The sequence below is a fragment of the Chlamydotis macqueenii genome, chromosome 1 (genome assembly GCF_036417535.1).
Source record: "Chlamydotis macqueenii isolate bChlMac1 chromosome 1, bChlMac1.mat, whole genome shotgun sequence".
NCBI classification, from domain to species: domain Eukaryota; kingdom Metazoa; phylum Chordata; class Aves; order Otidiformes; family Otididae; genus Chlamydotis; species Chlamydotis macqueenii.
Window position 1 is genome coordinate 56,713,899 of NC_141556.1, and position 26,015 is coordinate 56,739,913.

Below are 26,015 nucleotides of genomic sequence, written 5' to 3' on the forward strand. Positions count from 1 at the left end.
TTTTTTTTCTTCCCCAACTTGTCTCAAGTTACACACGGAAGTGTCGTTAAAGGGGAAAAGGCAGAGGGAAAGGGATTCCCATCCTCTGGCCTTGGGGATGCACCCTCCTTCGAGGGCCGGGCTTTCCCAGGACATTCCCGCCCCGTGGGTGCATTAATCTCTGTCCTGCTTCCAGGCAGCAGTCTCCTGCCCTTTGCCCTTCCCAGCCCCATCCTTCTCCTCGGCGCTCCACCTCATCTTCCGGAGCACACGAAGCAGCGGGGAGAGATCTGAATGACTGGGCCGCTGCGGCTGCGTGTCGTGCCCCGCTTCCACAGCGGGATCCCAGAGCCCAGCCCTGGAACAAAGGAAAAAGGTCCTCCCCAAGGGCTGATTTGAAACAAACTTTGCTGAAAATATTAATCCTGGATTCCTCCGAGTGGATCACAAACAACGTAATACACGCCTTGCCTGAAAGCAGCACGTAGGTACTGCTGGTTTCATAGATTTGACAGAAAGGAACTTAGTAGTGATGGTTATAAAGTTTTCATATTTTCAGAAACAGCCTTGGGTCACCAGCCGGGTTGGGATAAATCTTGTCCTTGCAGCAGCGGTTACTGCAGAGGAACCTCCACATTGAGACGGGGCCGTTAGATATTCGTTATCTAACCACTAATATAAAGCCGCTTTAATACAACCAAATGGATGTTTTAACTTGTCACCTCGTCCCTGACCAAATGGCATCTGGCTCAGGTTACTCAAGATTTTGGTTTCTCAGGGGTTGTGTGACTCCACATGCTCTCGCCCCGTGTCCCCAGCCGTCACCCGTGGCCATCTCCTCTACATCTCCCTCCGTCGGCACCTCCTTATGGGCTAGCTCGGAGTAAAATCCTTAATGACTAAAGTGTAAAAATATTATTCCCGGTGCTTACCGAGAGGACTAACGAGTCTATTAGCATCACTGGATTCCTTTCTGAATACATTTGCATACATTTCCTCTCTGCCCATTAGGCTGGCTGCCGTGTTTTCCCTCTCTGCCACTCCGGCACCTGCCGCACCGGGCTTTTCCAGCCACATTCCCAGGCTGGGCTGGAAAACACCCGCTCGGTCGGCCCCCGCGACACTGGGGGAGGGCCCTGCAAATGGGATGCCCAGCCAAGGCATCAAGACAGAGATGGGTGCGGTGCGAGATGAGCAGGTGAGACCAACGGAGAGCGTTGGCAAAGGAGCAATGGGGTAGGGACCGGATGAAATTGGGTTTCCAGCTGTCAGAGTGGAGCTGCCTGGGGTTTCAGCTGGGCTGTGCAAGACCATGCAGGTGCTAGTGAAAGCCAAGCCCCAGCCGTGGTGGCCCAGAAGGTCCCTGGCATCCCAGGTCCTTTCTACAGGTGGGCAGAGAGAGAGGGTTGAGCCTTGGAGCGAGGATGGGAGGCTCGGAGGGAAGAAACAGATTTAGGGTCCTCTCTTCCAACAGAGCCCCTCCTAAGGCCCTGGGACACAACATCTGAGAGGCCTTGTCATCCTCTGGTTCCTCTGCTCTTCTTTGCCGCTTCTTGTCCCACCCAGGGGATGAAGCCTCCCTCAGAGGGGTAAGACTGTTTTGGGTGGCAAAGGTTTATCCTCTTCACCTTGCACCTTCCCAGGAAGAGCTGATCGGCCCCAAGCCATGCGGTTATCTCCTGCTCTGGCACCAGGAGCTGCCATGTGATGTGACCGTCAGCGGGACTTAATGGGAGCAGCCCAGCTGAGCTCATTCAGCCATGGCACAGCGGTGGGGCTGGGGTCTTCCCTATGAGGCATGCGGGAGGGCCATGGGAAAGCTGCTGGGAGGGTGAGGGACCTCTGGGTGCTTAAAGAAGGAAAAACTGGCACATGAAGTGGGAGCGAGTAAAAATAAACCTTCCTTCTTCTCTCCTTACCACAACATGAAGCGCCTTGCGCCGAGTGTCTCCCTGCCTCCCGAAATAATGCCAGGCGCTGCCACCACCCTGCACCGTGATGCTCTCTCCATGCCTCCCGTTTCCATGGCAACCGTAAGGAATGTCGCCAGGGTGACAGGGAGGCGAGCGAGCTGGGATTTGGCATTAAAAATGGGAATTTGGGGTTGTTGGGTTTTTATTTTTTTCTTTTTCTTTTTTTTTTCCTCCTTTAGTTCTATTTTTGGGTTTCCCTCTCTGCCTTCGCTGGTCTGGGAGGCTCCTCCTCCTGCAGAGCCCCTAGGCCAGGCAGCAGCAGCTCCTGGGGGCCCTTCCCCACCTCCACCCATCCTGCGAGGCAATGGCGAGGGCATGAGAAGAGGGGCGAAAGGGGTCACTAAAGCATTTATTTCCTGCCACCAGGAAGGCTTCTGTGCTTTTTTTGCCCCTGGAGGTGCTTGGCCTCCATTTCTGCTGCAGGCTGTGGCCCAGGCCACATCCAGACCCGCTCTGGGAAGGTGGGCAGCTCCCTGGGATTCATGGCAGAGCGATCCCAGAGAGGGAAGTGATTCAGCATTTGTGGAGGGGCTGGGGAACATGGTGGGGTTGAGCACCATGGGCCACCTTGGTCTCTTGCCACCTCTGCCCCTGTGACCAAGACAGCTTGGCCGGGGCAGTCCTGGAGCACAGGGACAGAGATGGGACAGCTGGCGGAGGATGGCAGAGGGAGCCTGGTGGGGGCTAAGGAGTCCAGACTGTGTTGTCTGGTTTAAACGCTCAAAGTCAGACCTGCCCAGGGCAGAGATGACTTGAAGGTTTGTGCTGGCTTAGCTGGTGTCGCAGAAAAGCGGGACTGGATGTGCCCAAGCAGGGGCTGGAGGTTGTGCTTGTCTTCATCCCTGGGCAGGAGAGGGGTCAGGCAGCGCTCGCTCACCTTCCCAGGAGCTCCTGCTTCCCCCTCCATCCACCCCTTCATCCCTCTGCATCCATCCCTCCATCCATCCATCCCTCTCCATTCACCTCTCCATCCAACCCTCCATCCATCCCTTTATCTCTCTTTCCCTCCTTTCCTCCATCCCTCTCTCCATCCCTCCACCCTTCCATCCCTCTGCCTCCCTCATCCCCACAGCAGCATCGGGAAAGGTTGGCGGAGTGGGGCTATTTTTGGGAGCGTTTCCCTGGCAACGGCTGCCACCACCGTCTGTGGTGGCTTTTCCATAGGTGCTAAAATATTCCACGCTTCTTATTAAAGACGGTGCCGGTGGAGACGGGCGGGGGTGGCGAGTGTGAGCCACCCCGCTGCCGGGGCCGGCGGGCCTGGGGCGGCCAGGGCACGGCACCCTGGGGGCACAAGGACAGCAAGGGGCTGGTGGCATCCTTGATGCAACATCTCCATGTCCCTCCCAATGGCTCTGGCCATGCTGGCTGCCTCTTGGTCATGCCGGGGTGCTGTGCCGTGCACAAGATGCAGCTACTCATCCTCTTGCTGCCCAGGCAGAGGGAAACACAACGAGGTCTCAGGGGGAGACAGCAATGAGGAGCAAAAGGTGGAGAGGATGAAACCCAACCTGAAGCCAAGGGGGGTGCAGGGGTTCGTGGGTGCCTGGTGGCTTCGCCTACTCTGGGAAGGAGCAAGATGTCTCAGCAGCATCTCCATCCCTTCACCACACAGAGGGGAAAGGCCTGTTGTGGTGCCAGACGGCAGCTCCGCTTTGCCACGGGGTGCCTGCACAGCTCCCAGGTGTTGGCTATTGGGATGCAGCCCCACAGGCCCTGGGGATGGGGCTTTTGGGAAAGCAAGTCCTCCACCCTGAATCTGAAGACATCCCAGTAGGGACCGTTGCAGAGGGTATGGAGGGAGCAGGCTGGTCCCGCTCCATCCGGATACTGCGGCTCCCCGGGACCCCTGGTTCAGGCGTTGGGGAGCAGCCGCGGTTGGGCTGGGGCGAGCTGGCCAGCGCAGGTAGCTGCTGTGCTCCCCCTTTGCAGCTGCTCATCTGCACAGAGAGTGGCTAAAAATACCCTCTGCTCCCCCTGGGGTGGCTTTGCCAGGTGGGAGCAGGCTGCGCTCGCCGTGATGGTGCTCACCGGTGCTGGCAGGACATGGCAGTTCCTGCAGCGGGTTGTGTGAGGGGGCATCTGTGTGACAGGGGATCTTGGGATGATTTTGGGAGGGAGGGTCACGATTGTTGCAGGTCTGGGACCCAGAGGGCACTCAAAAAGTGGGGTTTTTTGATCTTTTTTTGAATTTCCAGCAGAGGCCTTAATGTTGGAGACAGCAGATGAGACACCGAGGTGGACCATGCCCATGGACCCCACTGGCCTGGTGCAGGGCTGTTCCTGGGACCCCATGTCTGCAGCAGCTGCCTGCGGGGTCAAGGGTCTCCTCAGCCTCCAGCTTCCCCCCTGCACCAAAGGGGCAGCTTTGCTGCCACAGGGTCCTTTGGCCCCTCGCCTTGCCACCAAAAAGAGACCTCTTCAAAGCCCCTGAGATGCTGCCGGCCGTGGAGACCCAGGGGAGGTTTCCGGGTGGGGTTTCCTGGCGGGGTGGCTGTGCACCATACTGGAACTCCGAGGGCTGGTCCCTCCTTGCCTGTGGACATCGCCTGTCCCCATAGGACAGCCCAAGCACTGCAGGGTGAGGAGGCCGGGCTGTGAGGCCATACCCTGCGGCAAATGCTCTGCATGAGCTGAGTGAACCTGGTCTTTCGTCAGGGTGAGGCATCAGCCCAGCCCCCCAAATCCAGGTGGGAAAAAAAAACCCCCAGCAGTGGATATTTCAGCCCCTTGCACCAGCCCGGCGGGAAGATTCACCTCCCTGGGGGCATCCGTCGGCCTCGCTGTCCCCTTCCCACTGGCGATGGTTGCGCTCTCGTCTCCCCCATGGCAGCTCCGCAGCGGTGCCTCCGTGGCTCTGAGCTCACACGCGAGGATGGGCTAAAGTAGCGGAAAGCTGTTGGATCCTACCACAGAGTTACTGACTTCTCAGCTACAGACTGCATAGCAATCAGCGAGGGGGAGAGGCAGCCAGCAAAAGGGAGCGGAGCGCAAAGGGAGGAAGAGTGGAAGGGAGAGGGGGGATCTGGGGACCAGAGTAGGGGGGCAATGAGGGGCACGGGCAAATGATGCCAGGAAAAAAGTGAGCCAGGCAGGAGGGGGAGACCTGAACCCGTCGCTGAGCCACGAAGGCACACATCAGCGCTCCGTGGGATGGACGCTCCCGGGAGCGAAAAATGCTGAGGAGAGGCAGAGGCAGGAGGAGAGCACTGGCGTGGGCAGGGCAGAGTTAGGAGAGGAGCAGGTCACTGTGGAGAAGTAGCTTCGGGGGGGGGGGGGGGGGGCGGAAAAAAAAACAAACCCCAAGCCAGAGGCAAGTGAAGGCTGCAGAGAGAACTCCCCGATTGCCTCCGGTCCGGCTGAGACATTTCATGGTGAGATGGAGAAACCGTCTGCTTTCCCCTTCCTCTGATGTTGGCTCGGCACAGCTGGAGCAGGCGGCAGCCCTCGGCAGGACCCGGGTAAGAGACGGTGCCGGGGTGCGCTGCTCCCCTTGCCGGCATGAGACCAGAAAGGGGTTTTTGGTTTTTTTTCCTTAGGAAAATAATGTATTGTTTCATCTGTGCTCACTCTGAGGAACAGCTATAAATATAACTTAGGGAGAGATGCGTGGCTTCGTGTGAGCGTGCCAGTGAATAATAAAGTTGCCTGTGTGCACGGTGTATGCACATACGGCTACCGGGGTGGCCGCGGGCCGAAGAGCAGGGGTGGGTACCTGCCTGTAAACCTCCCCAACTTCCCTCCTCGCCCCTCGCTGCCCTGACTTCAGTTGCTTTGCAGGTAACTTCTTCATTTTTTTGGCTCCCTGTGCTCCCTGTGTTTCCTTAGCACCTTCTTGCCTGGGGTTGGGTCCCGCTCACCTTTGTTTTTCCTGTTCTGCACGGGTGATGGCCCTGGCCGATTCCTGGAGAAGAACAGAGCTGGAATCTGTTCTACATGCACTCGGGCACAACTGGGGCTGAAGAGCCCATGTTGGCTCTCCCACTGCCCATGGAGCTTTCTGGGCTCCAGATCTGCCCCCTTCTCCCTTGCATTCCAGCTCTTCTAGTCCCAGTGTGGCTGATCCTGCCAGCGGTGGTCTAACATCCCTCAAGCAGGCACGGTGCAAAGGGTCTTCTGGATATTGAGTTTGGGTGAAGGAGGAAGCTCAGGAGGAAGCCATGAGCAAAATGCAGAGAATCTCTGCCTTTGCTCCCTGTTGGGAAGGCTAGCATCCCCGCCGGGGCAGGAGCAGGTACGCAGGTTTGCATGGTGCAGGGAGGTCACCTCAGACATTTCTGGTGCCACCTTCAGCCCCCGATGCCCTCCCTCCTGGGCAAATCACCTGGAGACAATCAAATCCCTTGGCCAAGAGCCTGGAGTCTCCCGTCCCCACTGCCCAGCCCTGGCTTCATCCATGGCAAAGCGAATGGCGGCTCTGGGTCCTCTCCCTTCTCCCCTTCCTCCCTTTTGTGGGTGTGCTGCGAGGGGCAGATGGTGACAGTGCATGTGGGGGATGTGTGGCGGAGGTGACATGGCTCCAAGACTACCCTCAATCCTTGCTCCGTGTCCTCCTCAGCTTCTCGGGAGGAGCCTTCTGTGTGAGGTGGGAGGTGTGGAGAGGGGCCTGGAGCTCGGGGTCATCTGGAGCCCAGGAAGGGATGGGAATGGTGTGCAGGGAGCACATCTTGTCGAAGATGTGGGGACGCGTCGCCTCTCCATTGCCCATCGGAAGTGGCGCGCACAGATGCCTGAGTCACTCCAGCATGTGGCCACCCCTGTTTGTAGCCGCTGGCAATAATAACAAGTGTGGGGGAAATATGGGCCTTAGGAGGGAAACGTGAGCCTTCTGGAGACAGGGCATGGTGAGGAAGAGGAGGGACGGTGAGGATAGCAATGGGTGGATAGGATGAGGTGGAGAGGGCTGATCTGAAGAAAGGTGGGGCTCCCTCTCCCCACCTTTCTCCTCTTCTGTCTCTCCTCCTCCCCAAACCTGAGGGCCACGATATGCGGTGCTGGCAGGGGGCTGGCAGTGGCCCTTGCCCCTGCAGTGGTCCTTGCTCTTCTCAGCCCCCATCCATGGTTTGCAAGGAAAGTCGGGAAGTGAGGAGGTGGCTGGGGAAGGACAGAGTTGGCCGACAGGAGGGGTCCCCACTGGACCCTCGGCCGCCCTGAGCTCAGCCGCTGGCCACCACCCTGGGATCAGCCATGTTCCTGGGGTGGTATCACCGGTGGGAGGGTGATGGATACCTGTGCCTGCCACACGCTGACACGAGTGCAGACACAGAGCAGAGCGGTTAATGGCAATCTGCCCTCAGCAAGTTCCCACTGTCCTGTCTCTTTATTGCGCCGAGCTGGCTTCACCCGACAGCGTGGCAGGGGATCAATAGATGGACGCTCGCGTCTTAGCGATCGATCCCTCACTCACATGCATGCGGCTCCCCAGCCTCCTGCTGGCGCTCATTTTTCTGTGAATGGCAAGGACCGAGTGGAGCCGCCTGTGCTCGCCTCCCAGCACTGCGAAACCTCGTTGGGATAAATTCCTGTTCCCCGATGGCACTGCTCCTGTGCCCTTTGCTGGGACGGAGGGGCCTCACACGGAGCCCATGGAGACACCAGCACTGGTTTTCCTTCCCACACAAGGCAGTTTTACCAGGGATGGTCAATCCTTAAGCCCCTTCTTTGTGAGAGATGCTGATCCTCTAGCAGTGAGGGGCAGGAGCCACCTTTGAGCTGGTTCTCACCCTCAGACCTCTCAGACTGGTTCTCCAGCAGCAAATGTGGTGCTGTGACCCAGGCAGACAAGGGATGGGAGCTGGCTGGGGTGTGACCCTGTCCCAACCGCCCCAGAGACCTGTGCACCGCTGTGCCTGTTCTCTCAGAAGCCTGGTGGCAGGCAGCTTACTTGGAGGGGAGGTTTTGGCGTTCACCCACTGGTGCATTTGGGGAGGAGATGCCACCTGGGGCTGGCACCGGCCACACTGGCACAGCAGCACCACCGCTGCTCTCACTGGAGATGAAGGCGTGCAGGATGGAGGACAAGGCATCCTCTGGCCCAGTACTGCCCCACGCTACGGGCCGGGGACTCCTGCCTCCACGCCTGCGCCAGCCCCTGCCACCATGGCGGCGGGGCCTGCCCCTCACAATCTGGACGGCTGTTTTATTTCTATGGCAACATTTCTCCTGAAATGCTTCAGAGGGAGCCTGGTGCTGTGCAAAAACGAGGGAGGCAGCATCCCCCACTCTGTCCCCTGCAAAAGGCTCAGAGAAAAGACCCCGACACCTCTCCTGCCTCCTTCCTCACCTCCTTCCCTCCCCAACGAGTGATGCCAGCACTGGTGCAATGAGCTGCCGGCCTCGTCCCGACTGCCTCTCCGCTGCCTGTGCTGCCTTCCCCTGCCTTCATCTTTGCTCTCCCCTCTCCTCTCGCCCGCTCCCATGGCATTTGCTGGCAGCCTGCTTCTGCACCCGCGCAGAGGGGCCAGCCGAAAAAGAGACTTATGGAAAGAGGATGTCAGAAGTGACTCCGCTGTAGAGGAAGGGAAAGCAGCCCTGTAGCCCCAAGAGAGCTGTATAGATCGGCCCCGCCAGCATCATGGTGAGCATGGGGGCTGAAGGGTGCCGGGGATCCCAGAGGCTGGACAGGCAGGCGCTTCATCCCTCCGAAAAGCTCGATGGCGTTACGAAGAGGTGGTGCCTGCCACGGGACTAGACCCAGTGGCCCCTCTCGTCTCCTGTCCCCGTCCCTTCCCCAGCCAAGAAGGAGCCTCCTGTCTGGGCTGAGGCGAGCAGGCAGAAGCTGCCGGCAGCACCGAGTCCCGGCGGGCGAGAGGCAGGTGAGCGGGCAGGGTCCCAGCAAGAGCGAGCATCGCAGCCCCAAGGAGTGGGGATATGACAGCCACCCATAATGACCTGGGGTGGTGAGGGGGGACTTCGTTGACGTGGTACCGCATCCTGCTTCGCACCATTTTCCCCCTGTGCCTGAGCCCATCTGTGCTGGCAGCCCCCGCCGCGTTGAGAAGCTGGAGGCCAGGGAGAGGAGAGGGGTACAGGCGGACATTGACCAGCGCTTGGGTTTGATGTTTTTTAGGTGTGTTTGTTTAATCAGACTGAGCAAGCTGCAGTCAGCAGGCTTGTAGCAAAACAGTCGATCCGCTCTCTGCGGGAGTGCAGCTTTGCAGCTTACCTGGGATGCTCCCTCCACTCTGTTTCGGAAGCCTCGCAGGCATGGCTGAAAGCTGAGAAGTGAGACCACCTCTGGTGGCTGGTGGCTGGTGGCTCTGCTGGGCTCCTTGTTAGAGCAGCAAGAAGAGTTTTGGGGTGGTAATTTCTTTTTTCCTGTTGCTGATGGGTCAGTGCTGAGCCACCAGGCCAGGCTGGGAACTCAGCCCTCGCGCAGCAGCCAGGTGCGGAGCAGCGGCCGTAGCCTCCCTTGGTGAAGAGCAAGCAACTGCAGTGGGCAGGCAGATGGCTTTGGCCACCCTTACCCCCATTTTCCTGCCCACCGGTAATGATCCTGGTCCCCAACTAGCTGAAAGCCATCAAGAGGCCTATGTGGGCAACCCTCCTGGGCAGGCCGACATAGGCTTTGGAGGAGCTCTGTGCCAGAGACGCACCGATGTGCAGGGACACTGCTGGGGACAGTCTTTTGGCAGGGCTCTCATGGGGCAGGATGGCCAGTAAAGGGAGCTCCTGGGGTGGGGGGCTTAGGGAAGATCCCCTTTTACTGGTGTGGCTGTGCTGGGAAGCTGGAGGAGACGACGTGACACACCACAGCCACTTGGGACATGGGGACCTGGGGAACACGCCAGTGCCTTCATTTCTTCAGCTCTTGCGGGTTTTGCACCAGCCCTTCAAGAGCCTAGTCCGTGGTTTTGGCAGGGTGGCTGCTGGGGCAGATGTCAGCCCCAGTGCTTCCTTGGGAACAGGCAGGATGCCGTCTGCACCCTGGCTGCCACAAAAGCCTGCCTCCTTTTTGGGCAAGAACATCACCCAGGAAAGGCCAGGGGGCTTCTGAGCATTTAATTTTACCTGTCATGCCAGCCACGAACAATAACACCCACCTACCTCCCTGGACAAGAAAATGGGGGGACTTCTCTCTAGCCACCGCCCCAGCAGCATCCTCTCCTTACACTCCCGCTCGGCTGCACCCCAGCCTCTCCCTCGTGTCCCCCCAGCCCAGTTTCGGCCGGAGAAGAATGGCTGAGCACCCGTGCCAGTCCCACCAGCCCCGCCGCAGGGTCCCCCCGCTCTCTGCCGGGATCCCAGGGAGTGGGCGGCTGCTTTTGCAGCGCCATTGCCCCAGTCGGTGCGGCCAGAGGTAGGATTCCCGGGGTGGTGTGGGAGCAGGCAGGAGGTGATGCTGTCACCTTTCCCTGCCTCTTCCCGACTTTGTCATCCTGGAGACCTTTGTGTGGATCCCATTTTTATCTGTGTTTTCTGCCTCTCCCTCTTTCTCTCCTTCTCTCTCTCTCTCGCTTTCTTCTCTCCCCCTCCCGTCAGTATGTGGGCTGATCACTGCTCAAACTTTTAATTCAGATGGTAATTGGAATAATAATACGGGCAGAATCCTTCTGGCTCCGTTGCTGCAGCTGGCTTCAGGGAGCTATGAATAGCTCTGAGTCACACACTGAGATGGTTTAACTTCAAATCATTTTGTTTTGTTTTCATATTACCCATTCCCAGGCTCCGGGGCTTCACAGGGAGGGGGGAAAAAATCCTCCCCGCCCCCCCCACTCCACCCCGAAATATAAACCAGGCAGAGGCACATTAATAAAATCCTGTTTCGGAGAGAGAAACTGGTCAGCGGATCGTGCCTCGCGGGGCAGATGGGGACTGTTGGCACTTACTCAATCTATTTATAATTATTGAACGAAAAGGCAGAAGTGTGTATATAAAAATGGTATGGAGTTGATTACAGCTTCCTCCCCTCACCTTCCATATGCCACTTGCCTTTTTAATATGGTAACGCTCTCCTGCGCGGCGACTTGTGCCTTCGCCTGTGCTTGTGCAGCCGCCACGGAGGAGCGAGAGCTCGGCCACTGCCTCTCGCGGCGAGAGAGCCCCGCGGCACCCAGCTGCCCTGCGAGCCCTGGTGTGAACCCTCAGAAGGATTCGTGAGAAAGAGGAGAAGAGATGGAGTTGTAAAGAGGATGGAGAGGACACCACCGCGTGCCGTGGGTCTGCGAGGCTCTGCAAAAAGCCAAAGGGGTCCCCCATCTGCTGCCGGTGTTCCCACCCTGACTCCCCTAGAGGCGAGAGGACGTCTGCCGTGTTGTCACCATGCCCGAGGCGGCAGGATGGGTCTGTGGATGCTGATCTCAAAGCCAGATGGTGCTACCCAGCCGGTAAAGGGTATAAAGGTACGAAACGCGGCACGACCAGGAGCTGCGGTATTGACCACAGACAGGAGGGAAGCATTTGCCAGACGACTCCAGATAAAGCAAAGACGAAGAGTGTAAAAATACCCTGGGATTTTTCCATTATCGTCGCTCACGGTGTAGGTCCCAGAGCACCAGATACGGTTGTTATAAAAAGAGAAGTGGGGGAGTGCTTCAGCGTGGACTTTTCTGTTCTGTTTCATGAGACTCTTCCACCGCACATTTAAGGAAGGATTGTCAAACATGATCCGCTCTGGCAGGGGCTGGAGAAATCCTGGAACGTGCGAGGCGCTGCACCGTGTACTGGGATGGAGCGATGGAGGCACTGCATCAGCACCATGTGCCCCAACGTTATTATTAGCCCACAGATCCCTCGGAAAACAATGGCAGCAACCTGGCCTCACACATCTGCTCAGGGTCAGAGCAGCACTGGGGTGGTGGCACAGTCTGGTGCAATGGCTTGTGCCACTGGAGTGCATTGTCACTTGGGAAGATGAAGGTGACTGCAGCACTGTGGCAGTGTCCCCGGTGTCACTCAATCTAGGGCACAGGAGGGGGAAAGTGGTTGGGAAGGAGAAAAGATGGCCCCTGGAGACCCACCAGGCTGACAGCTTCAATGTTGCAAGACAGGGGCTGCGATGCCCACGCTGCACTGGCTTCCTAAAGTGCCGAGGGGCTTCCTCAGGCCATGAAATACGTGGGCGGGGACAGGAGGGATGGAGAGGCATCTCCCAGGACTGCAGTCTCCTGCCTAGCATCTCCCAGGGTGCCCCATGCTGCACCCACTGGTAGAGTTTCATCCCACTCCCCAAGAGTTGCTGCTGACCTCCTGGCTTCCTCCTCCATATCTGTGTCCTAGGACACAGAGCGAGCTCCAAGAAAGGTCCTTGGACATGCTCCAGGATTCCCATGTCTGTCCTCAGCCAGGCTTTCCTCCCCCTGGAGCGGGGGGAAACAGGCAGCTGATGGGAATGGCATCCCTCTTTGCTGGAGACATCTCTGAGCCTTCTCTCTTCATCTCATTTGTGTTTCAGACTTCCAAGGAGCAATGGGAGCCTTTCACAGTCATTTGAACTGAGTTTGCAGAGGCTTTGGGCTCCTGGTACGGCCCCCGGCCTTGCTGAGCTCACAGAACCCATTTTGCAGGCAGGGATGTCAGCGGTGGCCCCGGACCATCAGCTGCTGAGGAGGGAGCGTGGCTACATCTCCTGGCATGCCATCTCCGGGGGGCTAACGCAATCATCGACCTAACACAACGGCAGTCCCCAGCCCAGGGCTTGTTGCCTGTTTGTCTTTCCCATGGCGGCACCGCGCACTGTGGGGGTGTGTTGGGGTGGAAGTGGTAAGCGGGTTTATTTTCGTTCGTCTCCTGGCTCGTGCCGCTCTGAGTTTGCGGCGCCCAATATTGCTAACGCTTCCCTGTGCCAGCTGGCAGCAGAGGATGAATCAGATCGGCAGCACCACGGCGTGGTCCACTCGCCGGCCGGCCCGCCTGGGGCAATGCCTCCGGCCAAAGCGCTGGTGATGTCTCCTGCCTCTGCCCAGGGTGAGCCCTGCCACCAAAACACCAGCAGCTTCATCTCGCTGCTAGAGATCTTTTGGTTTCATCCCACCCTGTCACGGCTAACCTGCGGGGCAGGGTTGTCCTCTCTGCCCCAGGCTGCCTGCCCGGGGCTGGCCGGTCCCTGTCCCCGCTGCAGGATGGAGGTCTCAGGTAGCTTCATGAGCTCCTCTCTGCCCACTGGCAGCACTCCTGAGCTGGGATCGGTTCTGTGGCCACAGGGACCCGGCTCATCCTCCGGTTGACAAAAAAAAAAGTGCTTTTGCAGTTGATAGGTTCCTCTTCCCCTTGGTCATGACCTCATAGCAGGCAGTGAAGTCACATAATGACATCACAGACCCTGGTGATTCCTGTTCTCCCCACAGCGAAGACACAGTGATGCTTTGTCCTCCTCTCCGCTCCCTCCTGAGCACCCTGGTGATCTAAATGTGGGGATTTTGGTGACTGCCTCTTCCCCTACGAGCATTGCTGAGACTGCAGAAGTTGGCACACTGCTTGTCAGTGTCACCTGTCTGCATGACCCAGGCTCTAGGAGGATAATTTGGATCCTCCTGCTTGCTGCAGCCCAAAGCATTCTAAAAATGTCATGGCTGCTTGGCAGCTCCGGGACAACAGACAGGGTCTGCCTAGACTCTCAAGGATTGGAAGATGATGATGATGGCAATGAAAACCATGACAAATTTGGCTGCTCCTGCCACTCCACACATCCTCCACCCCGGTGCAAGAGCCGTGACAGTTCTGGTGACAGTCAGCTGGGGGATCTGGGGGAACCCATCCCATTTTCCCTAAATCCCAGGCACCCTTACACAATGAAAGACAAAGGACTGAAAAATAGAATATATGCCAAAAGCTTGGCCAAGCATGCACTGGAGCTTGAGGAGGAAGCTCAGGAGTTGCAGGAACCATTTTACAAAGACATGGAAATGCCTGTCAGCTTGTCCAAAGATGAGGACCATAGCTGGACCTATCACCTTCCTGTGCATCAAAGGTCGCGTACTCTCCGGACCGCCAGTACGACACCATCTGGCTCCTGTGACTCTTTCCAGCATAGCGCAGATGAGAACTTGGGGATGGATGCCTTTGCCCTATGTGCCCACGCCAGTGATCCTTATCTGGAGCATCCAGAGTGCACCAGGGGAGGAGAGCCCCACATGCTGCATGAAGAGGCCATCAGGGACACAGAGTTCCCGTCCGTGCAGCTGACCTACTCCGTGCTGAGGAAGGAGAACGCCATGCTCTGGAAGGTGGTCAGGAGCATGCAGAGCTCCTTGGAAAGCCAGGTGCATACGGTGTGGAGGCTGGAGAGGCAGCTGAAGGCCAGCCTGGCCAAAGAGGAGAGGGAAGCACAAGAGCTGCAGTCCCTCGTCCAGCAGACTGAGCAGAGTCTCCAGCTAATGACCCAGCGGGCCCTGGAGGCAGAAAGCAATGTGGAGAAGCTGAAGCAGGAGATCTCTATTCTGCAGGGAGAGCTGGAGAGCTCCCGGGTGGAGAACAAAAACCTGAGAGCCGGCCAAACGACCAACCTGGGGGCTACGAAGCACAACATAGACTTCGCCTTGCAGAACCTCCACAAGATAACGGCAGGTGTAAACCTCTCCATCAGACAGCTTGCCTCTGGAGCGGAGTCCCTGCATTTTGTTGCTGAGGTCCTTAAATCTACCGGCAAAATTTCCGAAGTTGAAGCAGAACAAAGAGCTACGAACTAAATTCTGTGTGGGTCCTATGGATGAGTGTACGGACTGAGACCACCAGTCTCCCACTACAGCCTGTACTAAAACCATGCTGGCATGTGTGTTCAAACTGTTAGCCTTTATTCTTCGCGGAAACACTTTTAAGTGTTAAGTACAAATTGCAGGTAGTGACGTCGTTTTAGCTGCTGATGCTCTGTTCCAGCACCATGAAACCAGCAGCAAACATCTCCCAGGCTCCGAGCTGCAAGGTCCAGCTGTGGTGGGGTCTGTGCATGAGGCTGTGCCGCAGCTCCGGCTGACTATAGCTCCCGTGTGGGAGCCAGGAGGGAGCCAGCAGCACGGGATGCAGCGCTCTTAAATAGTGTGCCCATCCCTTCCCTTAGCTGCACCGGTCAGAACTGGAGATGAGCGCAGTGCTTGTGGTACCTGCATTTCACCTGCTGCTTTACCCCTTCTCAGTCTGGGGAAGGTGAGAGCAGAGATCTGGGTGCTGCTAGACATGGTTCCAGTGGGCAGAAGCTCCTTAGGTCTTCCATCCTCTTCTTCTGGAGCTGGCCACCACCTGGGCTAGAAATCCAAAGTCCTCCAGTATCAGTATCAGTGCTGGCTAAGGATGAGCTTGGCTTATCCGAGCTGGCGAAGGAAGGTGCTGGCTGGAGAGGATGCCCTTCCTGTCCTGGCTGGAGCTGGCATAGAGGCGAAAACCTGAATTGCCCTTCTTTGTCACCTCCTAAAGACCTGTGGGACCCTGCAGTCCAAATCCACCATGTGATCACTGAAGACATGTCTTAGCTTTATCCTAGTGGAACCATCTGTGAGGATGAAGTGACCTTTCTTCATCACCTGGTCATCCCTCAACATTTCTCATCAATATAGGTTACTAACCCAGCTTCTGCTGTAGGGTTACTTAGCTGCACAACCAAATTTCCTGTATCTGGCCAAACTGACCCTCCTTAAACACTTGGACGCTGTAGGGCGGTGGGGGGTGGGTGCTGGCAGAGTTCAGTGCCAAAGTGCTTTTTCCTGATGGGAATTTTTGGGCAGCTGTTCACTTTTGCCTCTATATGGTGAGCTGTGCAGTAAAGGTTGCTGTCTTCTCCTGGTCCCATAATATCCCTGGTCTGAACAACCACATTTGTGTTGCCACAAGGCTTAAATTGCCTCAGTAACCTTGGTCTCTGGAGGAGAGACTGGTAGTTAATCTTCATCCCACACATGACAAAGGCAGTGCTTGCACATCAGAGCTGGTGTCTGGAGATCTTTACTTGCTGCTATCTAGCCCATGCTCCTAACTGTAGAAAGCTAGTGGTCACCCTTAGCCACATGAAGCCCCGTTCTGTAACACTGATGATGAGACAAGGATGGTCCTCACCAGCTTTTCTGTCCCTGACAACATCACTTGCTGTTCCTCTCTCCTGTCTGTGTGTGACCACTTGCAAGCAGCTCCAAACCTTGGATTTGACCCAGAAATGGCAACCTCTGGTTGCTCATTGGTGAGGCTCAGAGGAAGCAAACTAGCTGGCTGTGTCTGTGTCCTGCACTCCACACTGGCTGCTGTAATCCAAAGGTTACAGTGCAGGATTAGCATGGGTGTACAAAGCCCTTCCTAATCTGTGAGTCATTACCCCCTTGTTGCATTTCACTTCCCAGCAGCTCTGGGCAAGCGGGATAGGTCAGCTCTTGAGTCTTCAGTTTCCCCATTCTGCAGCTCAGGGAGGACCAGGTCGGGACGTAACATCTCCTGGAGATCTTCCCCAGGGCTCTGCTGCTGAGCCGCTCTTGGATGCTGTACGCAGGCACGTCACAAGGTCTGTTTGCTCTAGATGGCTTCTCCTCCGCTACCCCTAAGCCCTTCCTTTCCATCAGTTCTCCTTTTTGGCTCTACCCATTGCTTTTCTCCACCTCTTTGAAACAAGGGGACGTTCTGCACCCCCTGAAAATAAATCCCCTCTGGGTCAGGCTGGGCTGACAGGGATCCCTGAGGGCTGCCGTGCATGTCCGTGCTTCGTTAGTCCTTGTGTGCAGGTATTTAGCCTGGCTGAGCTCTCGTCCTAGTGTAAGCTATGATATTAATATAATGGCTCAGGGCAAGGGCCCTGCAAGCTGCTCAACCGTTGTGCCCTTGATCTGGAGAGCAGTGACCAGCCGGCCCTGCATCTCTCTCAGTGGCAGATGCCGGGCTGCACGGGGGCTACGGGCCGTGCAACCCGGTCTGCATCTGTGGGCTCCTCACCTGTCTGAGCCAGGCTGCTGCACAGTGCCCCGCGGACAACTCCAGACCCCTCCTGAGCAAAAGGCTGGGAGTCCTGCGCCCCTTGCTCTGGGACTGGGACGGGTGCTGTCAAGGGAGGCTCTGACTGGGTTTTGCTCCATCCTTCTGTGCAAGGTGCACGCCCAGGAGCAATCACAATGGCAGCATGGGCCCCAGCTCGCCAGAGGTGAAACCCAGGGCCACCCAGTCCCATGTGAGTGCTGCTGCATGAGATCCCACGCCCACCCAGCTCCCGCGGCCCCCTGACATCTGATGATCCAGCGAGCCATGGGCAGCGTCCGAGTCAACCGGTGAGTAAACTCCTTCCCAAGGACTGCTGCTGCCCAAGGTGGCCGGGTCTTCCTCATCTGGCCCCTCAGGCCCTACCTTCAGCCTGCCTTTTGGTATATTCTTCTCAAATTATCTGCCAGGGGCTTTCCTGCTTCAAGGTATGGCTCCTCTCTCCTTCTCCAATCCAAGACACAAAATATATGGGGGCAGTGCTCAGGTGAGGAGTGCTACAGAGGAAAAGCAAAGCGCTGCGTGATGCTGGACCAGAAATTACAGATTCAAGCAGTGCTTCAGAAGCCCCCTGTCCCCAGGAGTCCTCAGGAGTCACAACTCCACACATGCTTCTCTTGCTTCATCTTCCCATGAGAGGAGGACAAGGGCCATGAAGCCCATGCTGGAGGGCTTCAGCTGACATGTCTACACTACTGGGTGGGAGGGAGACACTGCCAGCCTGACAGCTCCTGGGAAGTCAGGGCTTGGCAGTCAGGAGGGCAGAGTACTCTTGGTGGGTCTGTGCACTTCCTTGATTTTCTCAGTTGTCAGAGCATCTTCTGCCACCACGTCGAGTATCTGCAGCATACAAGGGGCAGCAGTGGTGCCGCCTGTGAGGGAGGGAGCTGGAGGGGCAAACGTCTCCCAGAAAGTGTGTAGGGAGCTTCTCCCAGGGAAATCTGCCAGCACTTTGGCTGTTGATCTCCAAATTACACCTTTGGCTTCAGATGCGGGATGCTGGGAGCCACGCACGTTGCTGTGGCAACAGAATTGTCCTGAGTGCAGGAAGTGTATAAACATTGTCACCAACGCACCATGAAATCAGTGAGGAGAGCAGCGGAGAAAATAGAAACTCACAGCCTTATATAATGTCCAGGGCCAAAATTTGGCCAGACCGCGGATGCTTGCTCCCAGGCTTTCTGGCTGTCCTGCCTGCCACCAGGCGGGAAGGAAGCATGGCGCTAGAAGCTTCTTCTGCTTTGCTGCCCTGTCAGGATGTTGCTAGATAGAACCTCCTGGCAGGAAGACTAGACTCAGCAAATATTGCACCCAAGCTTCATCAATTTGGTCAGAGTGGCACCACAGTGCAACAACCAGAGAAAAGTACTGTTGCAATATTCAACACCGCGGTATCGTAGCCTTGCGAGCCACCCACGTCTCCCGCCCTCGCTGTCTTGGTGGTTGCTGTTGTTCTTCACATATTTCTGCTGGAAATGCCTGTTTCTTCTCTTCCAGGTACAGCATCGTCTCGACTGAAGAGGATGGACACAAGGTCTCTGCACTGGGCAGCATGAACGGGCACAGCCGGAACGGGAAGGGCCATGCCCCCCGGCGGAAGCACCGCAACCGCTTTGTGAAGAAGAACGGCCAGTGCAACGTCTACTTTGCCAACCTAAGCAACAAGTCTCAGCGCTACATGGCTGACATCTTCACCACCTGTGTGGACACACGCTGGCGGTACATGCTTATGATCTTCTCTGCCGCCTTCCTGGTCTCCTGGCTTTTCTTCGGTTTCCTCTTCTGGTGCATCGCTTTCTTCCACGGCGACCTCAACGCACCCTCAGTGGGAGGCGGTCCCTCTCTCTTCAAGCCCTGCATCATGCACGTAAACAGCTTCCTAGGGGCTTTTCTTTTCTCAGTGGAGACACAGACAACCATTGGGTATGGCTTCCGCTGTGTGACTGAGGAGTGCCCGCTGGCAATCATGGCAGTTGTGGTCCAATCCATCGTGGGCTGCGTTATTGACTCCTTCATGATTGGCACCATCATGGCCAAGATGGCAAGGCCCAAGAAACGGGCTCAGACCCTCCTCTTCAGTCACCATGCGGTCATCTCTGTGCGGGATGGCAAATTGTGCCTCATGTGGCGGGTGGGCAACCTGAGGAGGAGCCACATAGTGGAGGCCCACGTCCGAGCCCAGCTCATCAAGCCCTACATGACAGAGGAAGGGGAATACCTCCCCCTGGACCAGCGAGACCTCAATGTGGGCTACGACGTGGGCCTCGATCGTATATTTTTGGTCTCACCCATTATTATTGTTCATGAGATTGATGAGGAGAGCCCGCTCTATGGAATTGGCAAGGAGGAGCTGGAGACAGAGAACTTTGAGATTGTTGTTATCCTGGAGGGGATGGTGGAAGCCACAGCCATGACCACACAGGCACGAAGCTCTTACCTTGCTAGTGAAATCCTTTGGGGCCACCGTTTTGAACCTGTTGTGTTTGAAGAGAAGAATCACTACAAAGTGGATTATTCGCGCTTTCACAAGACCTATGAAGTAGCTGGCACACCTTGCTGCTCAGCCCGGGAGCTGCAAGAAAGCAAGATGACTATCCTACCTTCTCCTCCACCTCCTAGTGCCTTCTGCTACGAGAATGAGCTGGCTCTTGTCAGTCAAGACGAAGATGAAGATGACGATGAAGTGGGTGTAGTGCTAGGGGGCAGCAGCAAAGAAGAGGGGGGGGTCATCCAGATGATGGATTTTGGAAGCCACCTGGACCTGGAGCGGCTCCAGGCAACTCTGCCCCTAGATACAATCTCATACCGCAGGGAGTCAGCCATCTAACTCCTCCAGCCTCCTTGTTCCACACCCATCGCCCACCGTCTCCTCCTCCGTTCTGCACCTGTATGTAGCTGGATAAGTCCCTTGCCCACCAAAAAATGCCTCCTGTGACTGCCTCTCAGCCCCTGAGTACATCAAAGCCTGGAGCTGCTCTGATATACTCCATTTCCCATGAAGTTGTACTGCCTGGAAGAGGAGTGAGGATACACTACTCTTTCAGCATGTGCAGCTTGTGCTAGGACCCCTTTCCTGCCCAGAGACAGGAAAGCAGCACGCCTGGTTTCTCATCTCTGGAGAGGTGATAGGAGTCCCTGCCCTCAACGGACAGACCGGGACTCGCAGCAAGTGTTTCTGCTGCTGAGGCAATGGCAGACTTTCTGTCCCCTCTCAACATGGGTAGACCCTGTGGCTGTCAAGAGTCATGACTGTCACTCGGAGAGGAGCGATACCTGAGCACTGACCGGACGAGGATGAATGGGAAAGTCTAGGACTCCTGGAGGGAGTGGGGAAGGATCTCAAGAGAGGGGTTTACTTGCATGTTTGTTGCTTGTTGCACATGACTCTTTCTTTGTATATAAAACAGAACGAGAACTGAAATCCATATTCTTCCACCACAAATGCCAAACTAGGAGACAAGGACACTTCGTGTAGCCTACTCTGCACTCTCCTTGGCTTTTGGCATCTGTCACCTCCGGAAGCAGCTCAGCTCCACAGACTCAGGCCCAGTTCTCCCAGTCCTCTTGAAAAACATGTCCTGCTCCTCTCCCGAGGTGGCTGGCAGAGGAGGCAGGGCCCTGTGCTCGCACACTCAGACTGCTCCCTGGCACAGCATGGCCGGGATGACAGACAAGTGACCTGACTGGACAGCAGACCCTCAACTTGCTCCTTTCACCTCCTCCGTTCTTCTCCCTGCTGCCATCAGCTGTAAAACTGAATTTGTAACTATTTATTTTTAATAAAGTCTAATATCCCAGGGGGAGGTTTGGAAGCAAAGGAGACACTCCAAGGCCGCAGTCTGGTATAGAGACTGATGAGCGTTATCAGTGCTGGTGTTTGCTTTTGGCCTGGCATTGGTGCTTGGAAGCTCCACCACGAGGGCTTCCTTGTTCTGGGCCTCTCTGGTAAAGACCTACAACAAAAGGCTCAGAGAATTTGCTCAGGGAGAAGACCATACAAAACGTGTGGAGCGAGGGAAGTATTTGTGGTTGATGCCCCATCCCTGGAAACATTCAAGGCCAGGTTGGACGGGGCTCTGAGCAACCTGATCTGGTTGAAGATGTCCCTGCTCCTTGCAGGGGGGTTGGACTAGATGACCTTTAAAGGTCCCTTCCAACCCTAATGATTCTATGATTTGCATTAAAATTACCAGTAGGATGGGTCAAACAACCCTGCTTGCTTTTGAGCTAACAAGAGTTTTGCCCAGGGAAGAGTTATAGATCTGCTTGATGAAGAGGCAGAGATGTGTGAGACACAGCTCTAGATGTAAGGCTCAAAAAAACCCAAAAAAAAACCAAAAAAAAAAAAAACCACCCAAAAAAAAACCCCAACCAAAAAACCCTCAAACATCTTTTTTTTTTTTTTTTTTTCGCTAGAGGCAAGTAAGAACTAGGGGAAATGAGGGAGGGCATCAGCCTGAGACAGACCTGTAACATCGCTTTGCTGTCATTTCACAAAATACATGAAAACCTGGTGAGCCTTTTCCTGTAAGAGCAGCAGGAGCACTCCCTCAAAACTGTGGATGATATGAGGACAGAAAGACAAATGGGTAGCTCAGGAAGCTGCTCTGGGCACCCAACAGTTGTGTCATGGGGGGAATGGCTGAAGAAACGATGTCCCACCCAACTCCTGATCTACAAAGCAGAAAACCAGTGTTTCGGTATCAATTTGGAATTGGTTCAAGAAGTAAGAGGAAGTGGGGGAAGAAGCAGAAGGGGAAGGAAGGAAATAGCAGGAGTGAGAGGAAGAAGCAGGCACAGCAGGCAGGCAGAGGAGGACGAAGGGAAAAAAAAAAGACGAGAAAGTGAGGTAATATGGGAGTGCATTTAAGAAAGAGTAGGGAAAGACTAACAAGACGGGTCTAGACCCAGACATGGGCATTTCTCGTCCTGACACCATTGGCAAGCCTTGCCAAGAAGGGAAGAGGAGCTGGTAGGAGGACAAGAGGAGAGCAGACAGGTGACAACCAAAGAGCAGAGCATCAGGAGCAGGACAGAAAGGAAAGGCATCACTCCCTCTCCTCCCGCCAGGCACAGAGTTGGGGACAGGACCTCGCGGATCCTGGTGCCTCCTGGCTTTTCCCATGTACAACTTGATACGCAGCCTCATTTTTCCATGCGTGTCCCTGTCCCACCTCTCCTACCCATTGCTAATTAATGAGGTCCCTCCCCCCTTCCTTTTATTATTTATTTATTTTCCCCAGAGGGAATAAGCAGGGGCTGCTATTGACCTGGCTTTTAATACAGCTTTCAGAGACACATGCCTGCCACTGGCCATGGCAGTGGAAACAAACTAATGGACCGAGAGAGAAGGACTTTGCGTGAGAGGGCATGAGCATCCAGGTCACAGACTGGGGTGGTGGCCCTCAGAAGAAGGGGAACCTGCATGGCTGGGCACCCCCCTTGCTGAGGCACAGGGTCCTTCAGAGGCAGATGGCAGCACTTGGTGGGGTTGAAGTACCCATGGCCTGCTAGCTCTTGGGAGCATCATCTCCAAGGAGCAAGAGTCCAGGGAGCCCAGGCAAGGAAGTGGCAGCTGAGGCAAGCTGGGGCCACGGGCATCCACAGCTGAGGCAATGGAGGCGGCACACAGGCCAGCACTGCCACCCCTCCCTTCAGACGATGTGACTTTTGGGAGAAAAATGGGAAAAGGTTGCAATAATGCTAAGGGAAAAAGCATCACACAGCCACACTGGGATCCTAGCCCCCTCCATATGTTTGAATCTACTGGCCCTTTTCATGTCATGTTTGGCATCACAGTGGAGAAGACACCGAGGCGTTGAGGAAAACCCAGCTAAAACCCTCCTGTTGACAATAAAACTGGGAGAAAGCTGACAATGCTGTCACAACATTAGGGAGGGGAGAGAGCTGAGGAAGATCCAAGGGAGAGAACAGAGTGGAGGGAAGAGGGCAGAGGGAAGGAGAGGAGCAGCTGGAGTGCCGGAGAACTGAGGTGATGGGTAAACCTTTGCCCAGCAGGCACTCCTCTCACAGCTGTGCCTCTGTTGCCAAAATGGCACGTTCCTCGGGCACACATGGCCCATCTGATGGCACAGTGCAGTCACTCCTCCCAGTAAAAAAAGCGCTCTTTGCCTCTGCCAGGTGCACGCATGCCCACAAGCTCTGCTGAGACACAGCGGTACACAACAGCCTTCTGCACAGGTACTTCTGTACCTGCACGCTCAAATCACAGAGTACTCGTGCCCAAGTACAGACTGCGCGTACCTACATGTGTGTGCCACACTTGGGGACATAACCCATCCTATACCACAGCTCCATCTCATAAACACCTACAGCTTCATCTCATAAACTCACCCAATATTTTGGCTTTTGCATATGATATATAGAGCATCACCTTTCAGGTAGGTGACACTTCCCTGTCCTGTGCTCTCCAGAGAAGACACCTCTATTGCCCGCCATGGCATGACGTCCCCAGGCTCTCTTCTTCCTCCAGGACCTGATGGAGGGACTGCTTCCCCAAGACCTTCCCCTAATCCCGAGGGTCTGGCAGCTTGCTTTTTAGAAGGAAGACACTGCTTCTTTGTTTATCTGCCCACAACCTATATTTTTTTTCCTGTCTTACTTCTGAATTATTCCCTTGGCTCGTTATTGAAAGCTATTCAAACACCAGAAAGATAATGGGGAGAGGAAGAACTTTTTCCCTGTAAATAAGATCCAGGCACTGGTTCAGATCCTCCACCCCATGACAACCAACTACGTTGCTGTCACTCTTCCCAGCTTTCAGATGAATGTTGTTCTTGTTTTAAATAAGAAACACTCGAGAAACTTGTTTCATGTTTTATTTTTGGTGACACTTTTGGACGACCCTTTTGAAAAGAAACCGTCATTGGCACCTTTCAACTCACCCAAAACTTGCTCAGCAAAACATTTTGATGCACACTGCAACTAAAAATATTTTCAAGAAACACAACAATAATCTCGAACGGGGATAAGATGGGTTTGGATTTCCGTGATCAGGAAATGCTGTTGAAAAATGTCTCTGCTGCTGAAGAAATGCATTCATTTTCAACTCAGCTTGGGTTTGCCCAAGTTTTGCCCAGGAACAGAATGGGGCATCCCACTGCCCCAGCAGCTGGACGTGGGCTCGTGACCTCCGTGTGGCAAAATGTCTCTTCTGCTCAGTTTGAGCTTTAGCAGCCCTTTTTCACCTTTGCAGCAGGGCCTGAGGTCTCTCCTAGCTTTTAGATGGGCAATATGAAGTGGTCATGGTTTTAAATGTCACCAAAAAAAACCAAACCAAACCAATCCAAAACAAAAGTAAACCACAACAGAAAAAAATGCCTTATCTTCCCAGCCCATTAAGGGCTTGCTCTTGCCCCTGCGAAGTCGATGGGACTTTTGCCATCACCCGTGGTTAAGAGCAGAGCTGGGCCCTAATGGAGCACCACTAATTGGAAAACCCCGCAGGCGCCGACCCTGTGCTAAATCCGCAGAGCCGAGATGGGATGTTGTGGGCTGTGCAGGAGGGGGAGAGGAGGGAAGGCAGCTTGCTGGGATGCTGAGAGCGTGGGGCAGCGTGGGGGCAGCTGGGGCAGGTAGAGGGGGACAGCAGGGGGATGGGGAGGCAGGGGGGCCAGCCTGCCGACACTGGGATTGATGCGGGATCCATCCCGCTGCCCGTGGGATGGTATCCCACCACCGGGAGATGTCGAAGCAGGAGGAGCTGAGATGGTAGCAGGTTCTTGGAGGGGCTACACAAACTTCTCCTCCTGCCGTGGTCAGCAGGGCGGGGGTCCTGCGCTCCCCAGCCCCACTATGTTCCCGCCGGCAGCACCCAGCGCAGGGAGGCCGAGCGGCACCGCACAAACCGGGGAGCCCGGCCGTTGCTCGGCCTCAGAGCACCATCTAGAGATGACAGCAAGGCTGGCATCCCCGCAAGTCCCCTCAAGTCCCCGCATCCCTGAATTTCCCCGCATCTCCGCAGGTCCCCGCATCCCCAAAGCTCCCAGCATCCCCGGGCTGGTCCAGGGCTGCAGCCGGCCCCGGTGTGGTGGCGGTCGCGGGTGGAAAGGTGTGATCCTGAGGGAAGGCAGGCTCTGAGAGGATCGGCACCCAGTGCCAACGCGGCACCCATCACCTGCACTGAAGGTCTGCCCACCTGACAGCCAGAGTGGGGCTTGGACAGAGCGGCCACTGACTCTGGAAGCAGTTCAGATACCCGTTGCCACTCCAGTTTCTTCTTGGGGAGAAGCCTGCAAAGCCGCTCCCGCCCTGGGAAGTTAGGCAGAGATGGTCTGGGTTCGGAGTCAGGTCCTCCTAGTTTTCGCCTTGCTGCCTGCCTGCCCTTCAGTCATCACCTTGCAGCCCTACCTGGCTGCATGTGCTCAATGGATGAGATTTGCTCTGTTTTTCCCATTATTCAGCCCCGTGGCACAGCACACACAACTTACGCTGTTGCAGGGCGCGGCTGCCTTTCCCCTGCCACAGGCCATGGGCAGTGAAACTGCGTGGAAGCAGAGAAATGGCCCTTTCAGACGTGTCCTCGCCAGCGTGAGGGCTCTCAGGTAGAGGGTTTGCAGTGCCCTGAAAGCTCTTGTGGCAACCAACCTTTTCATACCCCCTTGGGACATCAGATAACGACAGCTTGGCTTGAAAACTGTACAGAGTCTCCTGGGCATCCTCCAGTTCCCAGGGAAAGCAACACCAGCAGAGCAGTCAGTGGGCTATCAGTGTATTTGCTTACCTGTCACATCCCAACTTCTCGCCCATGATTATGTTGTGTCTGATTTACTTGGTCCCAGCACACAACGGTGAGAAGAGAGGAGAAGGTGACAGCGTCACTTCCCAAATTCTCGCCCGCGACTATGTCACGTCCGATTTACTCGGTCCCAGCACACAACGGCGAGAGGAGGGAGAGGTGACTCAGATTCACTGACTCCCCTAGTTGGAATAAGGTACATACAATACCGGTCCGTAGGTAAACAGAGACTTTTATTCAATACTTAAGCTCATTGGTAAATAATTGGGTAGCAGAAATACTTACTGTCTACCACACATGCGAGGATTTTATGCCTTGTGTTACTTACTAGAAAAAAGGTAAAAGAGTAAGAAGAAAGAGAGAGAGAGATCACTAGTCTGGGTTCCAGTGTTGGTCCAGCCAATGGGGGTCTCTGGTCTGTA

General features: G+C 55.7%; 2 protein-coding genes across 4 annotated transcripts; both read left to right on the forward strand.

Annotated features, from left to right (window-relative positions):
• The first annotated feature begins 5,074 nt into the window (after window positions 1-5,074).
• Window positions 5,075-20,632, forward strand: KCNJ4 (potassium inwardly rectifying channel subfamily J member 4). 3 transcript variants are annotated; one of them, XM_086752964.1, is made up of 3 exons: window positions 5,075-5,413; window positions 16,950-17,125; window positions 18,333-20,632. In XM_086752964.1, the coding sequence occupies exons 2-3, from the start codon at window positions 17,088-17,090 to the stop codon at window positions 19,660-19,662; spliced, it is 1,368 nt and encodes a 455-aa protein (XP_086609090.1). In that variant the 5' UTR covers window positions 5,075-5,413; window positions 16,950-17,087; the 3' UTR covers window positions 19,663-20,632. The 3 variants fall into 3 exon arrangements, with proteins under 3 accessions (XP_086609090.1, XP_086609080.1, XP_086609099.1); XM_086752973.1 differs by lacking the exon at window positions 5,075-5,413 and adding an exon at window positions 16,295-16,371; XM_086752954.1 differs by lacking the exon at window positions 16,950-17,125.
• On the forward strand, window positions 13,454-14,578 carry LOC104477232 (endosome-associated-trafficking regulator 1). Its single transcript, XM_010117259.2, has one exon. The coding sequence runs from the start codon at window positions 13,454-13,456 to the stop codon at window positions 14,576-14,578; it is 1,125 nt and encodes a 374-aa protein (XP_010115561.2).
• Window positions 20,633-26,015: the final 5,383 nt, after the last annotated feature.

Bases quoted from the DNA above. Each gene is read 5' to 3' on its own strand.
- LOC104477232 (XM_010117259.2), top strand. From the start codon at position 13,454: ATGTCATGGCTGCTTGGCAGCTCCGGGACAACAGACAGGGTCTGCCTA.
- KCNJ4 (XM_086752954.1), top strand. From the start codon at position 5,364: ATGTTGGCTCGGCACAGCTGGAGCAGGCGGCAGCCCTCGGCAGGACCC. The intron at 5,414-18,332 runs GTAAGAGACGGT...CTTCTCTTCCAG, and splicing joins CAGCCCTCGGCAGGACCCGG to GTACAGCATCGTCTCGACTG.